At 40.2% G+C, this 20,811-nt stretch overlaps 1 protein-coding gene across 1 annotated transcript in view; it reads left to right on the forward strand.

Annotated features, from left to right (window-relative positions):
* Positions 1-539: 539 nt before the first annotated feature.
* Positions 540-20,811, forward strand: part of LOC128707039 (uncharacterized) — a 39,570-nt gene continuing 19,298 nt past the window's right edge. Inside the window, exon 1 of the mRNA XM_053801985.1 lies at positions 540-1,142. Coding sequence (XP_053657960.1) covers positions 540-1,142 — 603 coding nt within the window. The remainder of the gene's footprint in view (positions 1,143-20,811) is intronic.

The following is a 20,811-nucleotide window of genomic DNA, read 5'->3' on the forward strand; positions in this document are numbered from 1 at the left end:
AATAAACGAAATAATGATTAATATGTCATCTAAAAAAAATTAACAATCAGAATTACGTTATGAGTTCCATCCTGTTTTGTCTTCCCATGATTTGCGCATTTCATTTCCTTGTTAAGTTAATGATCGTTTGAAGTATTTTGATTTAATTGAGCTTCCCCATAAATCGAAGCAATACGCTCGTTAAACCCACATTGATTCATTTCGCTTCTTCCCAACCTTACGGCCACTGTTTTGTGCCCGTGAATGTTCATTTAAACAAACAAAGCCATCGTAAAATGTCACAATATTGATCGTTTTTCTGCAATTTGTTCGCTTTCCCATTTGTGTTTTTATTTGTGCGTTGCGTTTATTAAGGCGATAAAAAGTATTTAGTGAAGAAAGTGAAACACAGCAACGTGAAACCTTCGCGGTATCGAACGGTGTCGTTATTGAGGAAGGAACGCAAAGCGGTAGTGAGCAGCGACTAGCTAATAAATACTTCCGAAAATAAAACACTTGCGACTAGAAAAAAAAACAACAACAACATACAAGCTGAAACAATGGTGAACAAACAATACAACGTGCATAATCCGAAGCTGCACAAATCGAAGCCTGGGTCGGGTGGTGGGGCCGGAAGTGGCAGCAGTGGACACAGCTCCCCGTCCCCGCTGCGCAGTTGCTATCCGATCATTTCCACGCGCCCGACCGGAGCCACCGACGAGGACGGCTTTTCCGTGGAAAGTGACAGCAACAATCTGTCCGATCATCAGTCGGCAACGAGCGGGGTTGGCACGGCCGGGTATGGTGTTGGTCACCCACGGCAGCTGCCACCGCCACCTCCTCCACCGACGCATCGACACCGAGGCACGCAAAGTACGCAGCCTCATCAACAGCAGCAGCAACCACAACACCAACCGCAGAACAATTTAAATGTAAGCCGCCGTTCGGCTTCCGCGGAGCTGGTGCGCGGACCGGAGGAGGACGACGATGGGCTGTACGGACGCAACATTCAGTTCTACAGCGAGGGCCGGGGAGTCGGCGAGACCGATGTGGTGGGTGAAAGTGGACATACTGGACGGTTCGGTCATGGACACGGCGGCAAGGAGCTAACCATCAGCGACATTGGCCGATTTCAGTACATATTGCAGATGGATCGAGAAGTGGTGAGTATTATTTAAATATTTCTTATAGCAAATAGGATGAAAGAACTGCATTTATTTGTTTTGTTAAGAATGTGCGTTTGTACGATAATAATTTTAAATTGAAAAATAATATTTGAAGAAAATAGTCAACAATTATTTTGTTAATGTTTATGATAGAGAATCAAGAATCTTCAGTAAAATGTCAGTTTTGATCACTAAACACTTATCTTCAATTATTCAGTTACACATACTTTTCAAGGTATGCTTTAGGATGATCAAAGCTCACAAGACTAATTGATACTAGAAGCATTAGATTTACCAAAAAGGTAAATCCAGGTAAAAAATAAAAAAGGTACACGTATTTGCCATGCAATACATCGGGTAATTGTTATTGATTTGGTTGATTCGATATCATCATTCTTCACAAAAAAAAGATTGTAAATTTACCCTGTGGTCTAAAGTCAATTGAGCAAACAATGACAAATCGCATGGAAATCGTTTCAACGATCAAACATATTCCTGACGATTAAGATAGTTATTGTTCGTTACGCGAACTTTGTGCGTTGTTTTTTTTTCGATAATTATCTGAATTGATTCATTGAATGAATCTGAGTATGTTGAACGGCTAGCTATATTTAGCAATCATAGCTACAATTACAACGAAATAGCATTTTCTTGAAAGTATTCTTGATCCGATATTAGCTGTATATGATTTGATTCAATAAATCCGATTCTATGATCGATTGTCTGAATTGGATAGTTAAGGCAAAAGTTACATGTGAGCTTAACCAAGATGTAATTTAAGAAATAAAGATTTTCATAAGATATTTATATTTAAAAAAGTTAGAAACTCATAAAACATGTTATTTTTCTTTCTGTACTAAAGAAACATGAGGGAAGCATAAAAATTTAGAAAACTAGTTCACCAAGAATTGTCCTATTTTTGACAAGAAATATAAAATAGAAATAAAAGTTTGAGCGTAATGGAGCGAGGAGCCTTTGTCGCATATATAATTTAATAAATAAAAAAAGTGCTTTTAAAATTACTGAACTGAATTACTAAAATGATTCGCAAAAAGTTTTAACACAGTATGCCAGAAAATCAGCTTAACTTGCTGGTAAACGGGTGCCTCGTTATCGAACCAAAATTAACACTTAACGTTGTTTTGAATATTAACTGAAAACATTGCCATATTCGGTAAATTGTATTTCCGAATCAAGCGTCAATTCATGCCAACCGTCCTCGTACAGTTGTATGATCGCAATAAAATGACGAATTAAGGAAGCATTGCTTTATTTGATTGTAGTAAACTAAGAAATCGTGACCACTCAAGGATCTGAGAATCGATAGAAAATTAGATGGCAAAAGATTCCAATCTCCCCACAACTCATAGTGCCCCGAAACCGGCGAGCCCATCATCAGCTCGTTCCAATCAACGTAACAGAACAGGAGATTAGTTTTGTGACATTTACGAGAGCAAAACGGCAAACACGAAGCTCGGCTTTGATTTGCCATCCACCGATGCCAGCCATTTGTTCACTGCAATCGAAGGAAATATCAAATCAAACCGTTCGACTTTCCCACCAACGCAGGCTCGGACCGTTCGCACGCAATATCACACCGATCGGTGAGTACTTCCGTTCCCAAAAAAAAAAGATACATGCGGCGTATTAAGACATCGAATCTCCAGCCACACTCGGTTGGGTAGTACGCAGGGCCATCGCAATGATGATTTGCGTGTATGGCCTCGATCTGTCCAAAATCTCATCACCGAATAAATGGGTAAAGTTGGTTGGTCCATTTTGGGGGCATTATTTTTTAACACACATAAACAGCGCTCGCCCCTGATAGTGTGTGTGTATGCATACCTTTGTTCGGCACTTGCAGTGGCGTGCAGCATAATGCGGTTCGTTTTCACACCGGCCAAATTTTTCGGCAGTAGCTAAGTTAAGGTAGTCGAAAAACCCCAAAAAAAAAGATCAACAACAATCCAACATCCCAACCCTCGTATCTGATGGGCAATCAATCAATGTGTCATGCAAAATTAGCTCTTGCTCTTGTTTTCCTTTGGGTGATGGGAAGGTAGTGCACGGGGACGCGTAATTGAACCAGTGGGACATTACTGATGTAATGTCTAGTGCCGGAGCGTCTGGGGACCGGTTTGGGGATGGGTTTGGGTGTGTTTCATGAGTTATTTCTTTTTTCGCACGAAAATGTCACAGACGAACGCTCAAAAGTAGGTGAAGATGGTGAAGTTCATTCACGGCGTCAGCCGTCGGTTCGGACAATGCGTTTCGTTGCAGATATGTTGCATCATCGGTTGTAGCGGCATGTTGCTGCTGTTGCATTTACAATTCTGTTGTAAACAAACCCGTATAACAATATGTCTTTCGTGTTAAACAGTGCTTAAAAATGTGTTGCGGAATGGTTTTTGATCATAAAAGTATAACCAGTAAGTATATGAAAAGAAATCAAACGCTTAAAGAAGGCTTAGCTAATATTTTAGATAAGAGATAATGAAATCTTTTAATAAAACCCAATAAATGAGAGTGAAATTCAAGACCAAACTAGAAAATCTTTCCATAAAATGATAAAAAAATGGAAAGAAAACATCAAACTAGTAAAAATAACATGTTTTGAAACAAAGAACATTAAAATAATGTAAATTCAATGTTCAATTCAAAACAAACAAACAAAGCTGAACAAAAAAAAATACTTGGAATATTATTATTTTATTTCTCACCACATGAACTAATACAACATAAAGTGTAAAATGTAATTTCAATTACCCGTTCCAGTTGCATTTTTTATAATTTATTGTTCAGTAAAAAGTCTTCTAACTTATACAGCATTTAAGTCACTTAGGATTCAAAACCATAATATTCTTAAAAGTTTACATATTTTAATGGTTAATTAGCTGTTTGATCACACTTTTTTCGTGACGATTATGCAATCAGTCTGGAATGCACCTTCATACAAGATTTCAATCAAACTCGAACTACACAACAGTGGAACTCATGCTTCGTAATCGATTATATTTTTTTTTTTCTACCAACAATTCCTTGTTCGGTTCGCCCGAACAGGAAGTATTTTCCACACCTCGTTATGACGCCAGCCTTCTGTGCCAGCCGGGTCAATGCGGGTCGGTTTCGGTGCCAAATTCAACAACTTCTTCAATTCTCCTAACGGCCGTATCCAGTGTCCAAAATCGCAACACAATACGTTCGACAACCATGGCAAGCTAATGCTCGCCCGTGCTCGCACTCGAAGTCATAAATGCTTCGACAGCCGTGTTAGGCTCCCGTACCGCTCCGGACGGCCGGATGACGGATCTTAGCGCCCTCAAAATCTTTAATTGGGCACGGGTCTGAAGCGTACGTATGTATGTGCTTGTGTGCCCATGCACGTCTGCAAGTACGTCGCGGGAAAGCAAATGGCACGGGAACCGGGATGACATGGAAAGTGGAATGGTGCCATTTGTTTGGCGAGAATGGGAAACCGCAGTGAATGATTTACATTGTTCACGGTGAGAGTCGAATCGTGCGATTTGGATTGGTGATTTACAATAAAAGGAAATTGGGTAATAGATTATTTAGGAGAAAATGGAAAAAGATTAGCGAAAGAAATATTATCTGTTGCGGACTTGCTAAATATGGCGATTTTTGAAGGCGCAAGTTTTCAAAGTTAGAAATGTCTTACAACATAAACTCTAATAAGGAAAGGGTGATGTATGTTTTTTTTCATGAATCATGTGATTGCTTTTTTATAATAGCAACAAGACGATTGGACGGAGTAATAAAAATTAGTTTAACAATTTGAAAGATTAAAGCAAACCATTTGGATTAACAAACTTCACCTACATAAAATGATTTCCATCATACAAAAAGCAACAGCATTTATATTAATATGGTAATGATGTCTTAATTTTAACCACTTTAATCACCAACTAAATGGTGTGCTCCTTTGACTGAACATTTAATATACTAATGAAACCTATTCAACGTTCCGCTTGTGCTGGCTATACTACCAGCAAAGGTCGCTTCATATCGCCACTGATTTACATAGCATTTTCCATGTAATCCGAGCCCTATTCGTTACATTTCCTACCCAACAGCTTCACCATTGCCAATCCCCTATGATGCGCATATTTCACAGGGCACAAGCATGCCGGTCGACATTACTCAAAACTGTGCCCAATTTTGTAATGTCAGTGGAGCACACCATGCGGCATGGCGTCTTCGGTGTTTTTCGTTTTATTTTTTCATTACGAACCGTTTACGTATCTTCCCCATCAATCTGTTTATGTTGGCAATCACTCGGCAGCTTACGTTTACGTGAGGGTGGCCACGAAAGAGGTAGAAAAAACAACACACACACACACACACACTCAACGTCAACCAATCTCGTGATCTAGCCTATTCTAGCGGGCAAGATTTGTTTTTTTACCGCTTCCCACGCTGAAAACCGAAGAAAATCTAGATTCCCAGCCGAAAACGACAACAAAACACACGCACTCCCATCAACCGAAAAACGTTGCGGATGAAACAAAAGACCAAAATAAAAAAAAAAAAAAACAGAGGTAAGAGGAAGAAAAAAAGGCAACAAATCAACCTTCTCGGTGCCGATGGAAATGCATCTACCCTTTTGTGCAATGGGCTCCCACTGTTACCACGCCGCTTTAACTGTTAATGCACATTTCTTGTGCCATACCCATGCTTTAATTCTCCCATGGTTGTCTAGAGCGGGTGGCAAAGATATACATAAAGGTCCGGAGGTTTTTGCCCCGGCATTACCGCTGCTGAAATGGTTTTTAAGTGATGTTGCCGGGGTGGTGTAATGTTGCTGGCAGGTTTAACTGCAACCATAAAACGTTTTATTAGTTCAGATGCTATACATGAGGCTGTATTTTTTTTTTCAAAAATTTCTTATTTATAATGTGCAAAATGCCTAGTACAAAGACGAACACTTTTATTCTAAAAATGATCAAATGAGCCATGTTTAATCGATCCAAAGACTTAAATGCTAGTCAAGACACAAACCCCGTCAAAGCTCGCGGCTGTGAAAGAAACGAAAGAAACCAATTTCTCAACGTAACTAAAGGAAGGGTCCGTGATCAATTTCAGTGCAGCACTTGATTCAACCGGTCGGTCTGCATCATCAGGTGGTTTGGTAAGCAAATACCGATCGGATGCATCTTCCCATCGGCTTTACCGTGCGCTTCGTGCCCGTCCGTTGTAATCGCGCAAAGGTCAGCCACAGTCGGTCGTGACTAAGCTTAACCGCGAACAAAGCTACACGCTACAGTAAAACCGACTGAATCTAAGGGAAGAATCCGGTTGAATTTTGTGTATGGAGCTTCCCTCATCACGCCTGCAGAACCGAATTTACCGCTCGTTAAATGTCATCCACGGAAACAACTTGTTTCACACAGAACCAATACTTCACGCTGTTGCAAATTAAACCTCCTCTTTGCTTGCCCCAATGAAACATTTAGTTTTATTTGCTTCCAAAACTGCAAACATTTTTTTTTTCACATGCGTTTCCCGTCTCATCCGTTTAGGGAAAGAATGTGAAGAATTTTACGGTCGATGACGGTCATGCGCATATGGAATGTTTTGTATATGGAAGTTTTGTGATCGTGCTAATTTTATCATGACCAGTGACATGGCATTGATGTAAGAAGAGTAAAGGAAAAAAGAAGTAATTGAAATATTATAGCTCTCAGGTAGATGTGTGAAAAAAGAAAGTGAAAGTAAAGCATTGGCAAACGTATAACTTACAGCAATATTAGTTCTTTATTTTTTGATAATCTCATAGGTGTTTGATTGTTTAAAGAATTCAGATGCAATTTTGGTTAAGATATTTTTAAAATAAATCCACTCACTTTTGTTTTTAAGGCATCCAGGCTAATATCAACAGAATCGAAATACATTTATCATCTTCAGAAAGAAAAAGGCGTAGAGACCTGATTGCTAAATAAGTAACAACGCTTAAATCCGCATTCACAACATGAAGGATCACCTAGCCGAAACATGATAGGAAGCGCACAACTTCAGCTTACCTTCGAAAGTTCAACCGCACGGCAGTGACCTTCGATACATTCCACTTGGTTCGGCCCGGTTTTGCCAGTTCATTCCAACGAGCCAACCGAACGATAGCAAAAGTTCTGCCACTCGGCGGTCGACCGTTTTCTTCGAGCTCGAACGAAACTGAAAGCTTGAACTTGAGCGCTTCAATACAACAACAAAAATAAATGCGTTCAAGAACCAGCTCGCTAGTGGCTCTTTCCTTCAGCAACATTTCTTTTCTTCTTCTGCGTATGGTATCCACCGCCTACCCGATTCCGTACCTTATCACGGAGCGTCGGATCGAGTTATGCAAAGCAGGAAGACTCCACCCGCTGCCGGGTGCCAAAAATAAATTCTAAACCTGCCAACGCGTCCGGCACTGTTTCGCTGGGCGCTGGGTATTTCGATACGAGCGAAAGATAGAAAAAAAATAACGCACATTAGCAACATTCAGCATAACAATCGACCGTCGTTTGAAGGACGGTTGGTGGAGAGAAATGTGCAAATGAAACAAAAACATCCTTCATCTGCATGTGAATTTGTCTTCGCTTGGGATGTTTTCTTGTTGCTGTTAGTGATTCCTCCATCTGCTCACACTAGCTCGGGACGAACGACGTTCAGGGCCCACCTAATGCATCATAATCGGTTCGGAATGCTGACTAAGTGGTTCAAGAGCACCGTGCGCTCGTCAAATTGATCTTCTCGAAGGCTTTCGAAGCGTTCGAAATGCGATCATTTCGCACAAATTGCGAAACATTATCTGTCGTATGGAAGAAGCTGAGTGGTCAACGCAAAAATTAAATCCGAAGAACTTTAGATGTGTCTGAAGCAGAGTTTTCAGCTCGGTTCTTTCACCTTCTTCCTAAATAATTTCAAGTGCCCACAGATTTTTGCATGCCGTTAAAGTTTATTTAAATGTATAAAAATTATCATTAATATTCATAATTTCATTTAAAATTCCAAAAGAAATAAAAGACAATTTAACAAATCTACTCACGAGCATTATTGTGCCTAAATGTGGAGTGCTACCCAACCCTTTCTTAGCGATTTCAAAACCTTTGATGAAACGAAGTTGTTGATGGACGATGAGATGTAGCTGAAGTGATAATTTAATACAACGCTTTAACCTTAAGCCTCCCTTGTATTTATCAACCGGAATATTACAAAAGGCGCACTTGACATTGAGCATTGAAGATCTGTTCGATTTAGAGCCAATTCCAACACCAACGATCGCTCCAATCATCACAAACTTGAGTTGAGTAGTCGTTGAAACGATTTCCACACTTTGAGGAGCAGCCGTATGCAACAATAAAAAAATGCAACACTTTGAATAGAAGCCCACGGCAACTTAGCATATTGTCTTCCATCTCAACCATTTCTTCACACCAGCCTAGTTAAGTTCCTTTTCGGGCGATGGTATCTTGGAGTGCCGGATGCAAATCACTCCCCGTTCCTAAACTTAACCATCAGCACCGGGTGAATTAAGCACCATCAGAAGGTGGAGATGTTTTGCAACGTTTCAGCGCAGCGATCCAGTTCGATCGCGCCGGATCGAAGCGAACTGTCATCGGCCAACTCTCGTCCATTTCGATCAACAGCAGCGAGCATTCAGTTTAATGGGTTGCTTGCTCGAAGCTCTCAGCTATGGCATTGGCACGGGTTCCACAAATGAACCCCCGTATGTCCTTCAACCGTGCGCATGTGTGCCATGCTCTAAACATGCGCTCTGGTCATCCTACCTCTGAATGCGATGGGTTTGACCGACGTACCTCGGCTACCAGCAGCCGGACGATCACAACTCTTCACGAAGTCAGAGTTCAAATTGATCGTTCTATGGCAAAAGATGCACGGAATGACCCGAACGATAACTATGCGTTGACATTGAAAGCGGTGGCAGAGCAGCGTGTTTAGGCCACAAAAGTCAGACGTGCTAACGATGGTGAGCTAAAAATATAAATGTATATTTATGAGCAGCGAGTTCCTCCTTTTCTTGTGCGTGTGTGCGCGCGTGCTGCCTCCAAAAATCGAACCCATCGCTTATTCGAGGATCGTTTGGAAGAAAAGTATTGCGATATGCTTAGGGAGTATATTTAGAGTGTGCGAGTGTTACAAAAAGTTATTCAGCTTTGTCGTTCACTGCTGATCAGCGTCGTTAAAATGACACAATTTTGGAGGCAAAACAAATGATCGGATGTCTGTGCAATAGATTTATTATTTTATCAAGCATATGAAGATTTGTGGATTTTTGGACAAATACTTTTTGTAGTTTAAGGCTTGTTTTTTAGACAATTACTTAGTTCAGCCCCTCAGAAAGTCACGTGTACATCATCCATCTAACTCCGCGGAGGTCTAGTAAACTTTCTCAGTGTTTGTAGACGGAGTAATCCAACTTTACAATTTCGGTTATTATGACATTACCACTGCCAATGTGGTTAGCATTCTTACAGACTAGAGATTTTTCTATACAGACTAGAGATTTTTGTACAGAGGATAATAAATGAGCAACGTTGATTTAACCCATTCCATTCCTGGGCATGGCATTGGATAAGCAAAAAAAAAGGGCCCAGCTTGTTTTTAATGGTCTCAGCTAATACCTTCTAAGGTTTGTGTTTAATGGAAGATAACTACAGAATGTTTATAGTGGCAGGAACACTTTGTGGGTTAATATTGTAAATTTATGTTCTGTTTTATAGTGTGCAAAGTTCGGGAAAATTGAGTGGAAAAAGTGAGCAATAAAAAATAAAAAAATAATACTATTTTAAAGGATACGATATTCTTAAAATTGATGATGGATAACCGAATAAATATGGTTTCAAACATAGTACGAAAAATAAAATATAATAAATTCGAATAGAGTGAATTGCATTTTTGTTCATTAGATATATAGAATGCTGAAGATGGCTAAAGGAAAATAATGTCCTAACCCTTCGTTTCAATATCGAAAAAAGGTATCGAACCTCCAGGATGTACTGGGTTAGTTTGGGTACATGCTAAAGGTGCATTTTAGATATATAAACGAAGATCGTACATACAAGCTTGTATTGCTATATAATAATTCTCTCGTAATGTTCGCTACAAGACTTAACCAAGCATATATTCAAAAACGAATATCCGGGTGAGGAAAATAATTATATTGAAACTCAATTACAGAGGACTACAAGGAGTTGTTCAAAGCTCGTGCCCGGAAGGTAGGTATTCAGATGTTTTAGTCAAAAATGCCTAGCTCGAATGGGGAAAGGGTGGGTGGAAACGGACACGACGGCAGGATTTAAAGAGGATAGTAAGAATAGATCCTAGACATTTTTGAGCTGAATCTAAGCAATGGCAAAATAAATCTCATATCCATATACAGGGGGTCAGAAACATCCACTGACAAACGACTTATAAGACCCAACTATTTGCGCTATTACAGTCAGGCTGCAGTCAAAAATACTTCACCCACAAAACTATAAAAAGCTCCCGGATATGTTGATCAAATGTCAGAATTTACGAGTCGTCATCGCCACGGGCTAAAATCACTATAGTCAAAGACATCTTTTAGAACGTCAGGAAATCCGAACTATCGCAAAATATCCCATCTGCAATCAAAACCACACGTTCAAGGACTCACTTCACCCGGTCGGCGATTGTGATTCATTCATAGGAAATACCCATCAGCGCAAGTGCGATTGCAATCATCGCTCGGATGTGGATAAATATCTGTCCTCGGCGAACTCAGGACCTTCCGAAGGTGCGCGCACATTCGCTACTCTATAGCCAGCGCAATGTGGCGCACGTGGGTAAACTTCGATGAAGGATAATGTTTTGCCACAGCACAGTTTCCATCAGATGGCGAAAGGCGAGCGGGTACTATTTATTACATCATAAAGTAGAGCTGATTTTATAACCGATCGCCCCAAGCGGATTGTTCGTGAAGATGATGAAGATGATCTTTAGCGCAACGGTTCTGGGGAGCTTTGCTTAATTCAATCGATGAACGTTTCTCGTTCATCTCGACGAGGGTGTGTTTGCCATTCTCTTTTCCGTGCGAAACTGGCCCCGTTTCTTAATCGTTCTCAGTTTGGCCTACCGTTCGGCTGATGGGTTGCTTTTTTGTTTGTTCGGCAGATCGAAACGGAAATGTACGATCGATATTAATATATTTTTTTACAAGCGACATGAATATCGAAGCGCCAATTCACACGGGGTACGATCGAGTGAACATATTTATGGTGCTTTATGGCAGACCGCAGGGATCCTCACTCGATACGTTAAAGGAATGTTATTCTGACTCGTTAAGGCTATGAGTTATAGGCATGGTTATTATGGCAGAGAAGTGTTATAAACTGTGAGGATCTTTTTAATGAGGTACCCATGCGTTTGAAATAACAATGCTTAATTAAAAACTATGCCCAAACGCGATGCATGACCCTACAAGTGCTTTTTTCCCATCCGTATGTTATATTCGTTACAAGTAAAAACAAAATATTGATTCCTCATTTCACCTTGTGTGCAAATCTCGCCACACTTTACCTGCCGCGCACATCAGCGCCATTGATTTATGATGATTTAAGTTGATGCTACGCTCAATTTCGTATGATTTACTGCACGGGAGCTACTGTGCTGTTAGTTTCTAATAACCGTGCTGCTGCCACCGACTGCAAGGACACCGACGATGAATACTAGTGTCGAGTTCATCCTCTTTGTCCCTTTTATTACAGAGGCCCATCGGGCAACCTTACAGATTGACATTGACCAGCTTTTAAGACGAATATATCCTTCAGTTACCGGCAAAATAGAAGAAAATGATTCATCTGTGCAAAAAAGCAAACCTCCGAAAGCTTTCAATTCATTTAATACCTTAGCAACAGAACAACATTACGCTACAGACACAATGTTTTGCCACGTATTGCTTCCGAAACACATATACGTTGAAGTAAGAGCGTAACCGACCCAAACCGGCGCGATCGTAAAACAGAGCAACACAAAGCAAAATGATCCTTTTAACCGCAACAGACACCAAATAGTTTTACCAGCTTCAGTGCGGTAGATAAATTGAGCTTCGCTCAACACACCAGGGTCGATGCAGTTTCAATCTCCTTCTCTATTAGTGCAGCCGCAGTGTGCAGTATCGTTAAAACTGAACCGAACAGGCCCCGAAGCAGCTGCATCTGTCACCCGCCGTAGCGACGCATCTTAAAATTCCATCCCACCGGACGGAAGATACTGAGCGCGCGAACCAAACCACCAGCACACGAACTGGTTTTCCTTGGATCAATGCCAACCGTTCGGCGGGGAGATGCCGCTACGATGGTAATTTCATTAGCATAACTCATTCGAACTCTGCTGCGGGTGAACCACGCAAGACCGGGAAGGCACCGTCGGTCTGATTAGGCAGTGCCCCAGCTCACCCAATCTCACAAACCCCTATCCTATAGACCGGTGTGCGGACGGTTCTGCATTTGAATAACTGGAACAAAATAGATGATCTGATCGAGCGCTCGCTCGTTCCCGTACGGCCGGATCGCCTTCGAAAACGGGCCTCGGGTTGCACGGGAGGTCATCCGAACTAGCAACCGGTATTTTGTTGCGGTTGGCTGTGTTGTTTTACCGCGCGATATCCGGCCCCAAAACCCCATAATCACCGATGGGGGAGTTTGGTGCTTGCCGGAGATAAGATGTGACAAGCGGTTCGTCGGTTACGGAAGCATTGAAGTCGTTCGCTTTTCATGTCGTGCGCTTTCGTTTGCATCGTGTTCGTAAACGATTTCCGATGAATGCCTTGCGGTGCAACGACGATTGGAAAACTTGTGTTTATAAGGCATTTGTAGTACTGCGTTCGATGTTTGTAAAGATAATGAGGGACGATTTTGGTGGATTTCCAATAAAATATCAGGTCGTAAATATCAATGCGACGAGCCCAATTCAGAACATTTACGAGTTTAACCTTACAAAGGTCGGGAGATAAGGTTCCAAAAACCTGCCAGAAAGTTGAAGAAAAACTAGTAGAAGAATATAAAAAAGAAGAAAAACAAGAAGAAAACAAGAATAAAACTAGTCACAGAAAGCGCCTGGAGCACAGTGAAGACAAGGAGCGCTGTTAATAAAAACCAATTCTTTGACACTTATGGTTGTAGTGTGTTAGGTAAAGAAGTTATTAATAAATTCTGAAATTAGAAAAAAAACAAGAAAACCGCAGTTCTTCCCAAAACAATCAAAGTAACATCGACTACCATTCGACACAAAGACTGGCAATGACTCACAATTCCACCCCACCTTCCGTTGCATTCGGAAACGCAGCAAGACAAATGACACACCATCGTACCGACGCATATGGTCTACCCCGTATCGCAAACTGTATATCGCCTTTATTACGTGACTAATCACACCATAATTCCACACCACAATGGCTTATTTAGGAAGAGGGACACGGTAATGTCCGTACGAATTGCAAACGACAGTGGAAGCAGCAAAAAACCGTTTTGCTTAGAAAACAGACTACGCCATGAAGGCGCCATTTTCCATCCATATTTCGCTACGCAGCCTGCGCGACGGCAAAAAGAGCGCGGAAGTTGTTTAAGCTCAGCATAAACACTACACACGCGGGCTTCGTTGGCTATTGCCTGGCTGGCTATTGTTTTGCTTGTTTTAGGTGCGGGTGAAAAACCAAATACTTGCTAATAATTCGCGAACGCATGTTTTTCGCAACATTAAGCCGCACCAGTAACCTTCCTTCTCCTGCCTTTGAATAGGTGGGTGCAGGCAGCTGGTGTGTGTATGTTGGTCGGTTTTGAATTAGTCTGACTTTAATTGCTGTCTTGCGGGGTCTGTGAGCTGTACGATGCGATGTTGTACGAGAAGACTCGCACGTTAGAAGTTCAGCGTGAAACAATAGCCGCAGCACCGTCATGTTCGCCACTTTGGTACAGTGCATAGTTGCTTACTGGCGTGACAAACAAGATCCAGACACGCCTGTAACTGTTTCGTATGCATTTTCCGAGAAAATTACCTTTTATGTCACTACGCTTAGGAAGAGGCAATATGTGCATATGTGTCGCTAAACGAAGAGCTGTTAATTACATTTGATGGTAAATCAATGAACATGAACAATGTGCACGTACAATAAATACTTGAAACGTCCAATAGCCAATAAATGGTTGAAAGGAATAAATTGAATTCAATAGGTCCGTTGGATGAAATCAATAAATATACAATAATTTAGAAATATTCACCATGCACTGTAGTTCTATTTTGAATACTAATTGATATAGATAATTATGATTCAACGTGCAATTGATTAGTTACCAGCAATTAGTAACTAATTAGTACGGAATTAGTACAGTCAAAACCAATATGCGGATTATGCGTTACAAATAAATCCGTATACCTCGTATATCCACGTAACTCGAATTTCCTTTAAAAATTCGTTTATGTACTTTACGAAAAAAAATTAACCGTTTTTTAGAGAATTACATTTAAATTTTATTAAACGTTTTTTTAATAGTAATGAAATGTAACGTGTCTTTTGGAATATTTGAAAATTGGAAATAAAAAATTGAATTTTAGATTTAAAACTCCGCAAAGTGTCAATTTAAAAAAAAAAACGTGTATTTCTTAATCTGCGCACGTATTTAGATGTTGTACAAGGTTCAGATGTACTCAGAAAAATCAGTAGTTTTAAACAAACTTTTTCTTCAAGTCGATCTAAGGCCATATGCAAGATATCGGTTTTTATATTGAATCTTTGCAAAACAGGTTGAAAAAGGGAAGCTTCTTTACTTTACTACCCTACTTTATTTATTTAACTTTACACCATTTTGGAAACTCATTGTTGCTTAAATTGGTAAAGTGGCTGGAAGTTCCAGTGATGTAATAATTTTGGGTTTTAGAATGAATTTGTTTGTACTTTGATTTAGAGTTTTTGTAGAACAATAATTAATCGAGGAACAAGATACATGCCAAAAAAATTTGGTCTACTGATTTAGAACGACATTGGTCTTCGGATATAAGTCGACAAGATACGACTCGTTAGTCTCATGTGGTTCGATCCATTTTGATCGGCGCTACTAATTCATCGCAAACTAATCTTTCTGAAATTTTGCCACTAATTGAAGCTGCATTTCAACCTTACTACGGATCCATGGTAAATGTAGAATAAGTACTTAGCATTTTACTTGAGCATTAATGGAACTTTAGATTTGTTAAGAAAAATCAAACAGTCATACAATTTGTTTTATTTTGCAGGGTTTTCCGAATGTCTCTTCAATGCTATGCTTTGAATTACATTCAATATTGAATAATTTTCAGATATTGAGTTTGAAATTAAATAAATTAATAAATCCATATGAATTGAAATGAGTGAAGGATAACTTCATAATTGCACTGACATTGAAATTCTGTATAGCCAGCTGTTTTACGACACAACTCCAACAGTAAGAACAAATCAGGAAGCCACAGTCACTTGTGTCTGCATTCGGCTATTGCCGCAATAGTCAATCTGTTTCTCATGTTGCGAACGTTTCAATCACATGTCATCATCGCATGTGAAAGGCGAAATACGCACGAGAACGTTTCCTTTCAATTTGGAAACTTCACATGTCCAACCGGCTGCAGCCTGAACGCTCGACCTGTCCAGGAATCGGTGGGTTAAAACATCGTGACCAGTCAATTACTATCAACCGCACATGGGAAGCATCCGACCGCGGGGGAACAAAACCTAGCACCATTATTATTTTGGCGACATTCTAATCCCGCGTATTGATGGTCCAAATAGAATGGTTTCGTGTGCCTGGCGGTGATGGTGTGTTTTCGGCACACTTTGCAAATTCATACCCACCGGTTTGTGCTTAAACTAATGACCAGCCAACGATGCGCATCGGGCCACATACCCGCGCCATCGCACAAGCCGGGTGCCATTTTCCACGCCGTTTTGCGCAAACGCTCGCGATCATCATCGCGATGCGGGCCTGCTTCGGGTACCTGATCGACAGCAAACCACACGCTGGTAGGCTCCAGTGGTCATTCCGAACGGTCCAAGCACACGACCGTGGAATTACGAATCGGAGCGGCCATTGCGCTACCTATATGGACGATGTCGTTGTTCGTTGCGCCATACGGACACGCTTCTTTCGGATGCGCAGGGTGCATTTGCAGGACGGTTCAGGCGAGAGGTTGGAAATTGAAATGCACATCAGTGTCGTCGGTTTCGGTGGTGGCCGAATGACCGAAGATGATGAATTTAATCAGGTCGAACTTCAGTACAGTGAGTTGAAAGGTCTGTCGGTGTTGTGCGAATTGCCCAGCGCTTTACGAATTCGTCATGGCGATCCAAATTCTACGAGTGCAAAGCAAACACGAACCACTGCGTTGTTTGGCGAGCACGTACCGGGACGAGCACGAGCGGTTGATAATATTTATGGAGCAGAGATTCATACTGTAGTAAACATAATAAACTATGTCCTCAATTTGGTCTTTCATACACGAACAAAACATGACAGATAGATTACAATCAACACAATATTTATTGTAAACTTTGCCTGCAACTCCTTGTATATATAATTTTTCGAAACATTTTTATGTTTCATTGATCATTAAAATAACCAGCATCAATTAAAATTTATGAAAAATTGGGTCGGGAATAAAGCAGTTTTGGCTGGAGTGGAACACGTTATGATTCATAAATTTTCTAAAAATATACCAAATAGACAATTTCGAACAGTTTTCTAACAACAAGGAAAATGCAAACCAAACCGCCCTGTTTCTGTAGTAAAATGATAATGCCAAAAATGTTAAAGCTTCAAATCCTATTTTATTATTATTTGATTATTATTATTTGAGTTACTTGAGCTTTATCCATTTATTTTATTAAAAAGATGATGTTTAATCATTATCACAGAATTTAAGCTAAATTATCTAAAACCGTTGTTGTGTTTATTTAATGTCACAAGTAAACACTTTCTCTCTCCTGTGTGCGAAACTGATAGTTTGTTTACCAGCAGTGAGCCACAAGAGAACCTACTTCCACTCACTTTTCAACATAACCAGTGAAAATTACACTTGAACCTGCGCTTTAACCGCAACTAACGAGACGCGCTGATTTTCATCTTTATTAGGAAAAGCATTACCGAACGCTTGGCTACTAACACGCGAAACGATACCGTATGGTAGGTAATGGTACGAAAAAAAAAGGTTACAAACTCCTATTGACTGAGGCCGGTACGACCCTGCCATGATCGGGCACCAGACCAGCCGTCGACGGTTATGTAAAAGTTCACGCGTGCAATTTTCATCTGGCGCAACGGATGAGGGCATCATAACCCGGAACAGGGCAGACACTAGCTGCAGACACAGTTTTCCAACACACACGCACACTACACCACACACAGAAATGTCTGGCGGTGCGTCGCGGATGAATCTAGCAGCGTGCCGGTAAAGGTGGAAAAACCGAGTGCAAATGTAAGCCGTTTAACGGTGCGTTAGGGCCGTCTCCCCCTCTGAACGGCCCCATGGTTAGATGATGAAAAACATTTTCTACCCGATTGCAAATCAATTCGATTGTGGAGCAAATTTTCGACACCGTCCGCTGCCCACCACCACAACCTACATCCTAGCGTTGGGTAGCGTTCGCTTTGGCTTGCATTTAAATCTTTCGTTTGTTTTTTTTTTGTTGTGCCCCCCCATCAGGTGAGGAAATGATTTTCACCAACTATTTGCCTTGGTCAGTGCATAAGGCGAAAGTGACCGGACAAAAAGTGTCCGTTCTGGTTGTAAAAGGGGGGCACAAACCTTACTGCCATTGCTGCGTACAAATGGCTAAGAAACATGCAAAGTCAAATACACCCATACAATCAAGCTGACTATTCAATGCTAAGCTAATGAAACGGAACATGGCACAATATGGATGTACTGTGTTTTATGAGTTTCTTCGGTATGGGCTGATTCGCACGCAATTTGTGTCCTTGAATGTGCAAACGGACGCGAAAAGCGATGCCTTGTGATTGATCCGTCGGTCGGTGCAATTTGTGGGCAAGTTCATCAGCAAACAGGTTGATGAACTTTTCGGTAAGATACCGCGCGAAACTATTTATAACAGTTTGATTCAGTTCGATTCGAGGCAGCCTGATTTTAAGATAACAAACTGGATTAGAATCATACGCCAAACAAGGGAAAAGCTTAATCAGATTTAAAAATTACCAACGCAAACTAAATCATAAAGCCTTGGCAATAAAGATTTGCATTCATCTTCGATGTGTGATAGACAACCCTTATTCAATAAGATTTAATTTGAATTTGAACTTCAGTTTCATGCTTCAGATGTCATTGTGTATTTTATAAGATGACTTTGTTGTGCTATTGTGATTAGAAAAATTTAGATTTTGAACATTCAACCATTCATTTAGTAAATTATTAACTTCTTTTTTATTTTACGTATGAGAGTTTAAATTAAATATGTAAATTATCATTCTATTAATGCTTTGTGGAAAATATACTTTACTGTAATAAACTGTAATATACCATTTTAAATAAAGAGAAAAAAACGCTTCCACACTGCCGCACGGTGCCGTAAATGGAATTCCTCACAATAACTTTCGAACAACGCAAATTTATTTTTTTTTGTATTTTCGATTGTTTGTATATTATCTGATGGTTGATTTTCTCATTTTATCAGTTTATCTATCATTAGTGCGCTGAGATAAAACAATATTAATAGATTTTGCATAAGACAATCTCGTACTTCCAAATTATAAGATTGAAAATAGCGTAGTTTTCATAAAATTGCATTATTTTGCATAAAACAATTGCTGGTTTTTCCATGTTATGCCGAAAAATGAATAATTTTATGTCGAATATCACTAAAATATGTTCCATTTGATCATATTTTGTTTTTCTATAAAGATCCTATTAATAATTCATTTATATGTGACATTTGTGGTTGCATTATAGATGAAGTCAGATAAGATTATAATAAGAATTACACAATTCCAGAACATTACATCACTTAACGTTTTTGTAGTAAGTTTTTTTGTGTTCAACATAAAGGTAAAGCTATAAACTTTGGAATTAATATACGCATAATCATACGTGTTTTATGTGCCGCTATTATTATACCGTGACTAGGTTATAAATTGGAAGAATTTTGCATACACATAATTTCTTCAGCCTTGTTACACTTGCTCTGTCAACATTCCGCTACCGTTACATGCACTCACGGTGCAACCAGCTTCATAGAAAGCTATATTTGAGTGTGCTATTGCGACCATTGCTATCAAATAGTTTCAACCCTCGGATACATAACAGATACACGCGGTAGTATCATTAACCTCCTCGTCGGCATTCGACTATAAAACAAACATACCAGGTTCCCCTTAAATACGTTTAAAATATTCTGCTATTCTCATGCGGCCCACGTCCTGCCCTCGTTTCGAAGTGCATTACACCGCGTTTGGAATGTGTACCAAAAGCAAAAAAAAAAATGGAAGAAGACTCTCACACTATGCCGGTACTCGTCAAGCCGTAGCCCTTCCTGACTGACATACTTAACAACCAGCGGTGCTTGAACAATCCGATAACGATCGAAACTGAGACGCATCGAAAGCGAAACGCCGATTACATCAGCCATCAACGACTAGCTACCAGCAAACACCGACCTGGGGAAATAGAAACAGTCAAACTACCCCCGAAAACAGCATGCACTTTTGACAGCCAACTCGGGGGATGCACGTTATCAGTATCCCGTCCCGTCCCGATCCGGTGCATCGCTATTACGTGTAGCCGCTTGCTTTGTTGATGTAGTCTCGAAAAGAAAGCAAAGGGTAGTCATCGCAGGTCAGCGGGAATTTGCATAAGAAATCGATCGAAACAGAAACCCTAAACGATTGGACTCTGTCGGTGAATTAGGTTATTGAATGGGAAGTTTATTGCTGCTCGTTTGAATCCGCTCGCGGTGTCGGGTCGTATGTTTTCCGGGTTATGATCACCCGTAAGCTATCACTTTCTGTTTACAAACAAACGGTATGTTTGTTTTTGATTCATGTGAATGGAATGGTATTTTGTTTTACGTTTTTGTGAAGACAGACAGAAGTGACAGGGCAGTGAATGTTTACTTACTAAGTTAAGTAGTGTCTTTAGTAGGAATGTATTTTTCTTGAATATACGGGTCTATCTTGTATCCTTCTTCTGTTTATGGATTGTCAGAATGAGTGAATGTTCATAGAGAAAGATCAGCCAGGAGGCAGCACGCCCAGATAACTGCCCGATTAGTTGATGCTACAGACTAATAACTTTTCAATAATCCTAATAAACCTCAGAACCTATGCCAGATGATGCTAAAAGTTTTACTGGGAAATTTCTTATTTATCTCACTGAGATAAATCGCATAAGGTCTTATATCACGGTTATGTCTTTTTTTTTAGACTTTGTTGTCGTAGCATAATTTGTTTAGGCAAGTTTTGATTTGAATAGAATCGCGAATCTGAAAGTGATCAAGGATTCCAGATCTACCTCAACGCAGTCTAGTTTAAATTACGCAGAATTGAAAAATATACTACAAATTTATTACTTGGACTTCAAAACCCTGTAAAAACCCTTCAAATAAAATTATGTTATAGTGTTTGAATCAAAAATTTATAGTATAGTACAGTAC

This window comes from Anopheles marshallii, chromosome 2 (genome assembly GCF_943734725.1).
Source record: "Anopheles marshallii chromosome 2, idAnoMarsDA_429_01, whole genome shotgun sequence".
NCBI lineage: Eukaryota > Metazoa > Arthropoda > Insecta > Diptera > Culicidae > Anopheles > Anopheles marshallii.